Source organism: Harpia harpyja, chromosome 18 (assembly GCF_026419915.1).
Source record: "Harpia harpyja isolate bHarHar1 chromosome 18, bHarHar1 primary haplotype, whole genome shotgun sequence".
Classification (NCBI taxonomy): domain Eukaryota; kingdom Metazoa; phylum Chordata; class Aves; order Accipitriformes; family Accipitridae; genus Harpia; species Harpia harpyja.
Window position 1 is genome coordinate 146411 of NC_068957.1, and position 12742 is coordinate 159152.

The 12742-nt window shown below is 48.9% G+C and overlaps 1 protein-coding gene across 18 annotated transcripts in view; it reads right to left on the reverse strand.

Annotated features, from left to right (window-relative positions):
- HDAC8 (histone deacetylase 8) overlaps positions 1 to 12742 on the reverse strand; it is a 53536-nt gene that overhangs the window by 18989 nt on the left and 21805 nt on the right. For 17 of the 18 annotated variants that reach the window (XR_008239152.1, XR_008239151.1, XR_008239150.1 and 14 more), the window contains 2 exons: positions 8774 to 8946; positions 6977 to 7071 (listed from right to left, as the gene is read on the reverse strand). Coding sequence is in view for 14 of the 18 variants with exons in the window: in XM_052813865.1 (XP_052669825.1) it covers positions 6977 to 7071; positions 8774 to 8946 (268 nt within the window). In the remaining 4 variants the exon portion in view is untranslated. The remainder of the gene's footprint in view (positions 1 to 6976; positions 7072 to 8773; positions 8947 to 12742) is intronic. The other variant, XR_008239153.1, reaches the window with a different exon arrangement.

Genomic DNA, 12742 nt, shown 5'->3' on the forward strand with positions numbered 1-12742 from the left:
TGGCCTGCACTCCGCTGCCAAAGGAATGGAGAAAAATGCATTAGAAATGTCAATTGTGGCATACCACTTAGCTGCCTTTGATTCCAGTTCATATTGAAGCTCTAACATATCTGGCACAGCAGCGCTCAGCGGTGGCATGACTTCATTCAGCCCACGATAATCTACTGTTAGTCTCCATTCCCCATTAGATTTCCGCACGGGCCATATGGGACTATTAAAGGGTGAGTGAGTCTTGCTGATCACTCCTTGGCTCTCCAATTGGCAAATCAGCTTATGGATGGGGATCAGGGAGTCTCGGTTGGTGCGATATTGCCGCCGGTGCACCGTAGTGGTAGCAATTGGCACGTGTTGTTCTTCAACCTTCAGCAACCCCACAACCGAAGGGTCTTGAGAGAGACCAGGCAGGGTAGACAGCTGTTCAATCTCCTCCGTCTCCAATGCAGCTATACCAAAGGCCCACCGGTACCCTTTTGGGTCCTTGAAATACCCCCTCCTGAGATAATCTATACCAAGAATGCACGGGGCCTCTGGGCCAGTTGCAATGGGGTGTTTATGCCACTCATTCCTGGTTAGACTCATTTCAGCTTCCAATACGGTTAGCTCTTGGGATCCCCCTGTCACACCAGAGATACAGATGGGTTCTGCCCCCTTATAACTTGATGGCATTAGGGTGCGTTGTGCACCAGTGTCTACTAGAGCCTTATATTCCTGTGGGTCTGACATGCCAGGCCATCGAATCCACACTGTCCAGTAGACTCGGTTGTCCCTCTCCTCCACCTGGCTGGAGGCAGGGCCCCTCTAATCCTGGTTAGAATATCCGTTACTCACTTTTCGCACACGTGAATCAGAAGTCCCTTCAAGAGCATCAGAAATGGGATCAGCCCATCTACTGCGTCTGGGGGACTGCTCACGGGAAGCTGGAGCAGCAGCTTTCCAAGAAGAATCCTCTTTTCTGGTTGCTTTTTCTCGCAACTCCTGTACCCGTGCATCCAGGACTGAGGTAGGTTTTCCATCCCACTTCCTCATGTCCTCTCCATGGTCACGCAGGTAAAACCACAGGTTAGCCCGTCGTGTGTACTTTCTCTCTCCTCTCTCTTGGGCAGAGGAGTGCTTACTCCCAATAGCTGCGATGCGGGCCTGTACAGGTGGGGAGGAGGACATATCCACTTTGAATTGCTGGAACTCTCGGGACAATTCCTCTACAGCCGAGACACAGGCCCGTAGGGAGGAAGAGAGACTTCCTTTGTATTGCCGGAGTTGGACAGCCAATTCATCCACCGTTTGTCCATTGCCTTCTTTCCAGGACATTACTGCCAATGAGTTGGCGTAGGTTGGTGGTGCACTTCGTAGAAACTTCCGCCACATGGGTTGTGTGCATTGGACTTCATCTGGATCTGTGGGTGACTGCGCATTTTCTGGATCATTATAAATCACCTCCAGCACGGCTAATTCCCTCAGGTACTGGATACCTCTCTCCATGGTGGTCCGCTTGCCTTGGTGACATGTAACTTCATCCTTGAAGGGGTATCTTTCCTTTACACCTAACAGAAGTCGCCTCCAGAGGCTGAGGACTTGTGTTTTTCTCCCAATTGCCTTGTCGATGCCCCCTTCCCTAGACAGAGATCCCAACTGCTTGGCTTCCTTACCCTCTAATTCCACACTACTAGCCCCATTATCCCAGCATCGGAGCAGCCAGGTAACAATGTGCTCACCTGGGTGGCGGCTAAAATCTTTTCGCATGTCACGCAACTCACTCAGGGATAGAGATCGGGTAATTATTTCAGGTTCTGCCTCTTCCTCCTGTTCTCGCGATGACCCTGGTTCATCTTCATCTCTCACTAAGCGAACTGATTTCTTTGTGTGTTTCTTTTTCTGTACAGGGGCGACTGATACTGGCACAGGTTGGTTCTCTGGTTTAGCTGCAGTATCTGTCTCTGGGGTTGGGGTAGCCACGGTGCCTGTTGTTGGGGTTTGGGTAGCCACGGTGCCTGTTGTCGGGGTTTGGGTAGCCACGGTGCCTGTTGTCGGGGTTTGGGTTGCCACGGTGCCTGTTGTCCTGTTTTCCATCTTTTCCCCCTTTTGCCCCTGAGGGTGCTGCCTAATATCAAGTAGTGTTTGGTAGATACTGGCCAGGGCCCAGCACAGTGCAGTGACTTGTACGTCTTTGGAATAGCCGCAGCACTTTTCTTTCAAATATTCTACCACTTCATGAGGGTTCTGTAGTTGTTCGGGAGTGAACTTCAAAGCCACTGGAGGTGAGAAGTTCTCTAGATACCTGCCCATATCCTCCCACATGCCGTGCCACCCATGAATATCCAGCTTTGGGGCAGATCTCTGGGTGGTACTCTTAAAGAGCCTTTTTGTAGCCCTAAACAAGACCTGAAACATATTCAGGAGGCATAGCACTAACAGCACACTGGCTTGTGCATCCCAAGGATATTCAAAATTCTCAAAGGCTGTTGTAATTAGTCGGAAGGAGAGAAGGGAGGCAAACGGACGGGGGGAAGCATCCCCCCCTAACTTCCCCATGGACTGAGTGTAATTACCAATAAAATCCGATAGAAGGTGCCCGAAGTATGGAAATGATATCACTGCCTCATACAGATACCAGCTTAACCTCATGACCAGTGATGTAATCATTTCACAAGTCAACATTGCCCAGTACAGCAAAATGATAATCCCAATCACTCTCCCAGAGGTGAGAAACGTAACTACAGGCAATACATAGAGCACATAAGAACTTACAAAACGCCACCATGTAAACAAATGAATCAACATTGTGACTAACATCTATTTATCTAATATAAGAAATGCGTATAACAAATTTGTTTCAACACGCTCTGGCCAGATCTGTCGTTATCTCAACCCTTCCTGCCCCACGTTGGGCGCCAAAAAGGACTGTCGTGGTTTCAGCCCAGCCGGTAACAAAGGACCACGCAGCCGCTCGCTCACTCCTCCCGCCCCCCTCCGGTGGGATAGGGAGGAGACGGAGGAGAGAAAAGAAAAAAAAACCTGGAACCTCGAGGGCTGAGACAAGGGCAGTTTACTGGGACAACACAAAAAAAGGTTACAACAACAACAACGGTACTAATGAAAGAATATACAAAAAAAAAAAAAGTGATGCACAGTGCAACTGCTCACCACCCGGAACCCGACGCTCCGCCACCGAAAATCGAGAGAGACCTCCCCCCGACCCGCTCCCCATTTATATACTGAGCATGATGTCCCATGGTATGGAATAGCTCCTTGGCTAGTTCAGGTCGGCTGCCCCGGCTATGCCCCCCCCCCACCTCCCAGGTTCCTGTAGAAATTAACTCTATCCCAGCTGAACCCAGGACAACTGCTTCCCATTTTATTTCAAAGTGTGAAAAAGACTTAAACTTTAAATCCAAAGATGCAGATTCCAATGAGAATGAAAGTCAGCCTGAAAGGCTTTACCAAGGAAGAAAGGATGGGAAGAACCAAATTTTACACTGCAAGAGGAGCTGCTGGAGTCTCCAGCTGGGAGGTCTAAGCCCTGAGAGCTGGGTAAGAGCAGCCTGGTGGCACTGGGGATACTGGGAAAAAACCAAACTGAGGGAACCAACTAGAAAATCTGAGTATTTCCTGCGATGGAAATCTTTTTGAAAGTGGAAATTTTCCTAAAGGAAGTGGTGGAAACCCAACTGCTTCCATTATCTCAAACCAGATAAAGCCCTTGAACATAAACAAAAGGGAACATTCCTGTACTGGGTGCCAGTTTACTTTGAAAGGGGGATTTTGATATCTAAAAGTAATTATTTTTTTCCATGTCCAGTTTTCATGAGCCAGGCAATTTTCTAATTAATTTATTTTTTAAAATAAAAGTCCTGGTAACTGTTACTAGCCCAGCATACCTGCTCATAGGTATCTTTTAGTGTCCTCTCACACAGAAAAACCCCACCACATTTTCTCCACGCAGTAAGACTTACACACTATAATACACAGGCTAGGGGGGCAACAGGCAGGGATAACCTACCCATGACTCCCTGACTGTTGAAGAGTATCCAGAAGACAGAAAACTCAGACGATGCAAACGGAGACTGCTGCACGCACGTGAATTCTATCCATTACAGGGATACAGACCTTTGCATCACCTGAAACCCTGGTGCTACAGACACTGGACCTGTCATCCTCATTCAACGAGGTGGATGAACTTGCTCCAGGTAACTTAAGCCGAGGCGGCAGAGCGGGCTCTCAGGTGTAATGCCCCTGCCTCACTTATGGTAGGCAGGATTTTAATGAAGAACAGTGAGATTAAAGCCCCTATCTTTAGTGTTACCCCATGGAAGGTGCATATTGGATCACATTTTGGCATGAAACCAGAGGCTCAGCCAATTCAGCCCTGTCAAGTACCAGATGGAGAGCAAGGAATTACAGAAACCAAAAGGATGGCCCCAAACGCGTCACCCTGGAGAAGCAGCTACCCCCTTTCCTGCATGCACTCAGCAAGTCCCGTAAAGCATGCTGTGCACAGCCAGTCGTTAGCCTTGCACTCTTCTTTTTGCCCAGGGTCTCGCTTGACTAGGACAGGTTTGGAGCAGTGCTGAACACCCACAGCTGCCCCCAGGACCAGCTTAAACATGTAAGTATCATAATAATGCTGAATCTTCTCACAAACCAAGCCTTACATGTTACCAACAGAACAAATACAGAGACCACAGGATACTTCTTGGCCGTACATCACAGAAAACTGGAAGAGCACCCTGAGAAACTCTGTGTTCACACTGTTCTTTATACTCGTCCCCCTGCATCTGCTATCGGCTACAGTGGCAGAGAGGAGAGGAGACAGACAGATTGACAGCTTCCTGGACAATACTGCTCACTTGACATGGTGAAGGAAGTACCATCCTCCAGACTGCACATTCCCATGCTATTTAAGACCATCACAACACATCACGGGAGCAAAGCCCAGTGTCCAGGCCAAGGGAGAAAGAGAAACACTTGCAGTGGACTTAACCATGAGACAACTGTTTCTTGCAGTGCGTGGGAAAAAAATTTCAGATGCACAGTTTGGGAAGAAAGCTCTTGTGGGCTGGGAAGGGGAAACAGCTTTTGCTACAGAGGGCTCAACTCCACTTCCAATTCTCTTCAGCTCTGCAGAATAGCTCCTGCCTTTTGGGAACCATCACCTGCCGGGCCAGGAACCCAGCTCAACACCAGTTGGGCGGCCAGCAGACACTGGAACGTGCCCCAGTGCACAGGCAAGAAACAACAGAGCTTAATTTATAATCAAGGCTTTGTGACAGCTTTTCCCTGCTGCCCGCCCCCCCCCCCCCCAAAGGAAAAACTGTCCCATTCCCTGCCCCAATCACATAGAGACAGTATCTCCCTAGCTGGGTGCAAAACAGAGCAACATTTATCTCCTCCCCAGTAAATAACCTTCAGGAGAGCAGTGGGTGGCAGCCAGAAGGCCAGGGCTGAGAGCACACTGCTCTGCCTGATGAGCCAGGGCCCGTCAGGCCACCTTGCTCACACTGCACACAAGGATGCTCTGCTCCCTTGGCCTTCCTAATTTTGTAAATCCCACAAAAATCACACCTTACAAAAGGTCTCAACATCGTTTATGAGCCTGCCGTAATAATTCTCCTATAGGTGCCCAAGTGGGAACAGCAGCACTTGGTGACTGCGTCATCCAAGGCAGCCCACGTTTCTCCTCCTGCTCCAGCTGATTCCTCTTCAAGTGCTGCCCCACCGCTCCAAGAGACAGGCTGGGCTGATCTCCAGGAACAGGTTCCTCCAGGGTGAACCCTGAGCAGCTCCTCTCATCGCCGGAAACAAAACCACAAGCACCGTTTCACTGCAAGGGGAACCCAAACAGGCTGGCCACCGGCAGCACCACAACTCACAGCCAGCTCAGCCCTGCAGCCCAAGCACTGGCCAGCCCAGGATGGGATACAAATTCCTTTGAGAAGGAGTAGCCAGAGCACACAGGGCCCCACTGTGCACCTTGTGACATCCTGCGATCAACTCATTCCCACACTGCTCTTACCCTTCAGGGCACTCGGTGCAGGAATCATTAACACAACAAATAAACTATTCAGAGCAACAACAAACAGGCAAAACCTAACCACCTGCAGCAGTTAATTTCTACACAGGGACTCACCCTTTTCACTTCCCGCATATATGAAAGATTAAAACCTGCTTCTGCAGAAACCTGGTTAAAGGATCATATTTAAGCATGACACCCCTCAAAAAGCATCTTGTATCTGTAATCACCAGTTTCTATAATGATGAATTTCCAGTTTCAATACACGCAAACACTACTTCCTCGTGCATACTGGTCCGTGCGATCCTTAGACAAAGGCAAAACTGTAATTCTCCTCTGTGGTCACTCGGCTTGAACTGCTTTGCCCATGGAGTTTTGTTTCTGTAGGGTCAATAACACTGATCTGCAGTTTGAGACCTATTATGAACCTATAGTTATTCCACCCAAATTCAGTCTAGACTGTGTCCCTCCAACTAGCTGTCCAGCCCTGCTGAAGACTTTAAAAGCACCAGCACTGGAACTGAGAGCTCATACGCGATCATGAACAGCACCTCGCCTCACGGCCCACTGCAAGACTGCTGGTCAGAAAAGCTTCAAAGTTGCACCTGGTATTTTCTGTAAGTCAACGAAAGCAGGGCTAAAATTTAAAGCCTTGAGAAAGGCCTGGTTCTTTCCTGGCAAAAGTGTGCACACATCCTAAAGAGCTCTTTGAGCAAACAGGTGACTCCCCCTCCCCATCCTCTCTGTAATTATCTGAGACTGGAGCCTATTGGTGCCTGAGATCCCTTGCAAAAAGATGCGGACAGCCTCAGGTTTTGGGAACAAACACCCACTATGCTGCTAGGACAGTGCGTTATTGTTACAGGAGTGTATCAACAAAACAGTACTGAGCAGCAAGGATGCCGTTTGGATTAGGTAGAACGACTCAGCTCTCGTGCCAGGAGAAGGGAGGGTTTGTCAAAGCTTTACCTCGTGATCGGGGATCTCGGAGCACAGCGTTCTCCCAAGGATGACCCCAGTCAAGTATGTCCAGCAGCGAGCTGTGTTGGCAAGGTTGTAGCCTCCTGTCTCCAGCAAGAATTGTTATTTTGGAGGGGGAAGAGTGGGGAAAGGGAAGACAGAGGGAGAGATTTTAGTGGAAGGAACAGATCACAGAGGCAACACGCACAGTTTACATGAATTCAGCTTACTTCATCCATTCAAGCTGTGCCCCAAAACCACATTTTGCACCTGCTGGCTACACGAGGCTAGGTCCAAATGACACTGTATGCAAGGGCAGACCTCCCAAACTGAACCCCAGTTACACCCAGCGTGGCACAGGCCAGGCTCCTCCAGCCACCATCTCAGACCCAGCATAAGCCCCCAGCCCCATGCACTGGGCTCTCTCCTGGCAACAAGGAGGCCTGTTCAGAGGTAACAGAGAGAGAAGCGCAAGGGCAGCAGCAGAGACGGGGGATTCCTGATTTTTAATGCCAGCCTTCGACCCATAAAGCGTAATACACATGCTCAGCCATTCGCTGGTGAGCTCTTCAGCACTGTCATGTTTGAGAGGACAAATATGAAGCTCATTAGTACAACTTGCGACTGCTTTAGAAGTAAATGAGGTTTCACAGTCAGTATGGTAATGGTCACCTCTGTGGTAACAGTACATGAGCCCACAAGGAGAAACCTTAGCTGAAAGCAATCCTGCAAGAAACTCAGAAGACTTTTTTTCCAGCAAAGATGACTAAAATAGTAAGAGAGAAAACCACTTTAAAAAGAGAGAGAGAGACCATATTCTTCAATGTTCCCTTCTCTTTGTGTTGGTGGTTGTTTTTTTGTTGGTTTGGGTTTTCCCTCCCCGCCCCAAGTATTGACTCGTCCCCCAATTTCCACTTCAAATGCTTCCACAAGCTGCAGTGGTACAACACTCCTTTGGTAGTTTCACAAGTGACAAATAGTTGTCCCTCATTTTTTGACAGAAATTTTGGGGTTTCTTTTTGCCTGAAAGCTGCCATCCCCAGCGTACCCAGACATGCCACAGCAGGACTGAACACTCATAACCCTTCCAAATCAAAGTGCATTAGGCACATCAAATTTTAGGCTTAACATGCTATACCTGATCTCCCCCATCTCAAAAAGGACAACAGCTAGAGCTGATATGGCTCCAGGCACAGAGCTGGGGGGCTCCCCTTGGCACATAGTGGCTTTTATTGTTCTGAAATGCTCTGTTGCGTAAAGCCTGTCCTGTGTTCTCCCTACTAGACAAGTGGCTGGTTATGCAGCATGGCAGAGCTAAGTCAACCTTAGCTTTCGCTGGGTATCAGAGCCCTGTTGTACCGTGGAGGCAGCCAGTCCTTTTCCCAAGCCCCTGCTTGAACCCACACAAAATCATTCATTGCCAGATGCCCAAGGTAGGTTTGGGAACACAGCGCTCACTTTTAAAGAGAAGCGCTAAAGGGTTGATCAGCGGAGATGAGAATCAGAGGTGCCATTGAGAAGCCAGGGTCAGTTCATAGGGGTTGACAGCCTCTGCTCTTCTCCAGAGGAGCCAAGTTGCCGTTAACTCAAGATCTTAGGGTCAGGATTGAGACTTGCACCTGTCGGTATCAAGGATTTCAGTTCTATGTGAAAACAGTACTGCACCACAGAGTGCCCTCCTGACACTGCCCAGCAGTCACTCTGCTAAACTCCAGCCAGTGCTGAGCCCAAGGGCACACACTCATGGAAGGGTTGCAGGAGGACAAATCTGTTTCCTTGTGAACAGCAGGACATGAGTGCACTCACCTCCTCCCAGGATGAGAGTTGCTAGCTGCCACTGCAGGACATACTTCAGGCACTTGCCCACTCCATCAGGTGTCATGTTGAAAGAGCACATGGGATCTCCAGCGATGGTGTCTGCCCCCAGCTGCAGCACAACCGCATCTGGGTTGAAGGCGGCGTACACCTCCTTCAGCACGCTGTGGAGAGAAGCAGCGGTGGGGGTTACTGCAAATGCAGCTCAGAGGGATGCTGGTGGCATGGTCCTGGTCCCTCAGATCCACCGATGCCTCTCAAGGTTCCTGTGTTCTCTGTTCCCACCCCCTTCATACCAGTTACGCTCCCTCTGCTCCCAGTTAGCCTTCTGCCTCCGCTACTCTCCTGCAGTAAGTTTAGCTCTCAAAGTGCTCATCACAAGGCTGATAAAGGTAAAAGCATCACAGAACCCAGGGGAGGGGGATCTAGTCCTGATCAGCTTAGTGGTAGCATCAAACCACACGTTTCCACTGGCCGCCCTGAACGGAAGGCTGCAAGCCAAATCCAGCGGCTTTTCTCCCCTGTAAAAGTCAGAGTGAAGAGCAGGGTCTGGCAAAACAACAATCCTAAACTCTCAGACACCTCTCACCAGGACAGGACAGGATGAACAGAGGAAGGCTCTGTCTAGGTTCTTACTCTCCTCTCTCCCATATGGCTCTTGAGGCAGAAATACATTTCCCCTGGCTCTAGCGGATGCTGGGGTGCAGCAGGGCCAGTGTCCTGGAGATAGTTTATTAGAAGTATTGTCTCTTGCAGAAGGCAATTGGGCATGTCAGACATTTGGCTTTGCTCCAGATTTTTAGTATTACAAACACCACAAAGGGAATAATCCTGTTCCCAGCACTATGCTCCAAAGCCCCAAATACAAGGCAAATAATGGAGAAAACCATGTTCCTTTCACAACAGTGTTTTTATTTTGCTGAAGTAGAAACAGATGTGATCCCTGGAATAAATGCTTTTGCCTTGGTTAAGAGAACCTAAGAATCACCAGTTCTTATTTGATATGCAATTAGAAACCACTGCGGTGCCAAGCAAGAGAGCTACTTCCCCGTGACAAAGAGCTTGCATTTACCAACACTCACCCCAAGAAACTTAGCCAGTCACTGCACCCAGACAAGGAAACCCACTGAGCTCGGTGGGGTCTGCCAAGGCAGATGCCTGCAGAGCTGAGGCCATCAGCTCTACAAGCACCACAAATTCACTACTGGATTATAGGCACCACTGGGAAAAAACTCGACCGGTGATGAAAAAAACTCTGGGAAAAAACTCACCACCCCACCCCCCGAGACCAAATATGTGAGGATTGCCATTCAATATGCGTATTCACCGCGGGTATGGCAGCACAGCCTGAATGTGCCGAGAGCCTGGTCCCAGCACCCCAGGTGCCCAACAGGGCCAGGTAGCCAACAGCTACTCACACCACCGTCCTGGTTTCAGCTGGGATAGTTAATTGTCTTCCTAGTAGCTGGTATAGTGCTATGTTTTGAGTTCAGTATGAGAAGAATGTTGATAACACACTGGTGTTTTCAGTTGTTGCTAAGTAATGTTTAGTCTAAAGTCAAGGATGTTTCAGCTTCTCATGCCCAGCCAGCAAGAAGGCTGGAGGGGCACAAGAAGTTGGGAGGGGACACAGCCAGGACAGCTGACCCAAACTGGCCAAAGGGATATCCCATACCATGTGATGTCACGCCCAGTATATAAACTGGGGGGAGTGGGGCTGGGGGGATTCGCTGCTCCAGAACAAACTGGGCATGGGTCAGCAGGTGGTGAGCAAGTGCATTGTGCATCACTTGTTTTGTATATTCCAATCCTTTTATTATTACTATTGTCATTTTATTATTGTTATTATTATTAGTTTCTTCTTTTCTGTTCTGTTAAACTGTTCTTACCTCAACCCACAAGTTTTATTTTTTCTTTTTCCAATTCTCTCCCGCATCCCACTGGGGGCGGGGGGAGTGAGCAGCTGCATGGTGCTTAGTTGCTGGCTGGGGTTAAACCACAACACCACTCATGTTTTGACAGCTACCAGGCCATGTTGTCCACACAGTCCCACCAAGCTAAGCAAACTGAGGCAGATGATGAAAATCACAGCGCCAAGGAAAGAGCAGTCAAATTGGCATAAGCTTCCTTCCTGAAGTGGACCCAAAGTCAGCCTCTTTTCTGCAGATGTCAAGGACAGGATGGATAAGAGGGGCTTCCACCTCCACCCAAGGCCCACGTTGTACTACCCTTCCTTGGAATAAGGAGGACTAAACTGTCTTTCTTCCAACACTGTAGGGCTTCTTGACACTGCTGCTGGTGAGGGCTTTGTTTGCCTGCACTCAGACCTCTGAAAGCACATCTAGCTCCTGTGAGCTGTCTCTGGGTCCCTCTTCCCCCATCTCCCTCAGACATGGTCCTCTACTTTTGCTAGACAAGCAGCTGACACTGGCCAGTTCAAACAGCTCACTTTTTCCCTAGCAAGCTTTACATTCCTCATGGATCCACCAGAAACAGGCAGATGCATGTGAAATAACATCAACAGAGGACGGTTTACCTCTCGCTAGCAAAGACTGGGGGTCCCCTGCCCTCTCACCAATCTCACTGTGCAAGGACAGCCACTTCCATCAAAATGCAATCACTATCACGAGTCCTTCTACTATTTCCCCACTGAAACTTACTTCAGGCCAAGGCTTCCTACTACTTCTCAGCAAGGTCTCCCAGCGAGGATGGAGAAAAGTCTTTCAGCCCATCCCTGCAGGTTTTTGCTGGCTGCATGAGGAGTTTTAAACAAAGTTCACTCTCTCCCAGGGCTTTTAATTTTCAAAGCACATTGCAGACATTACCTAAATGATAAACATCTCCTTAACATGACAGCATTTGTCTGTAGCTGCTGGGATCTCTGTTAAGGCATAAGGGTAGCTTAGCCCCCTTCTTGCCCCATGCTGTGCTCAGGAACAGAGTAATTCTTTCTGCTGTTTTAGGAAATCAGCAGAAGGACTGCTCTGCAGTCTCAGCCCTGTCCACATGTTGACAGATCCTCACACGCATGCAGGCTACAAGCTTGAGCTGACGATAAAGCCAAACTGACCATACAGTAGTCCCATCCATCCATCCTTCCCAGCCCTTTCCTTTTGCTTATGATGGAGCTCCTCTGATCCCACAGTGTGCAGTTTCAGAGAGCTGAACTAGCAAAAAGTTGCTTAGCAGGGTTAGTTTTCTGCTAGGTTAACTCCCTGAACTGGTTCATGGCAAGGAAAAGAGGGGAAAGGAGTGGGCAGCCAAGGATAAGGCAGTGGGAACAGGACTTTTCTCCCCTTCTGGCAGCATCCCTCAGAGAGACCAGCTCAGTCACACCATGTTGTGGTTTAACCCCAGCTGGTAACCAAGCACCACACAGCCTCTCACTCACTCACTCCCCCCACCCAGTGGGATGGGGGAGAGAATCGGAAAAAAAAAGTAAAACTCCTGGGTTGAGGTAAGAACAGTTTAATAGAACAGAAAGGAAGAAAATAATAATGATAATAATAACAATAATAAAATGACAATAGTAATAATAAAAGGATTGGAATATACAAAACAAGTGATGCACAATGCACTTGCTCACCACCTGCTGACCCATGCCCAATTTGTTCTGGAGCAGCGAATCCCCCCAGCCCCACTCCCCCCAGTTTATATACTGGGCGTGACATCACATGGTATGGGATATCCCTTTGGCCAGTTTGGGTCAGCTGTCCTGGCTGTGTCCCCTCCCAACTTCTTGTGCCCCTCCAGCCTTCTTGCTGGCTGGGCATGAGAAGCTGAAACATCCTTGACTTTAGACTAAACATTACTTAGCAGCAACTGAAAACACCAGTGTGTTATCAACATTCTTCTCATACGGAACTCAAAACATAACACTACTCCAGCTACTACAAAGAAAACTAACTCTATCCCAGCTGAAACCAGAACACACTGTCAGAGCTGCAAGCCTGTCTGGGA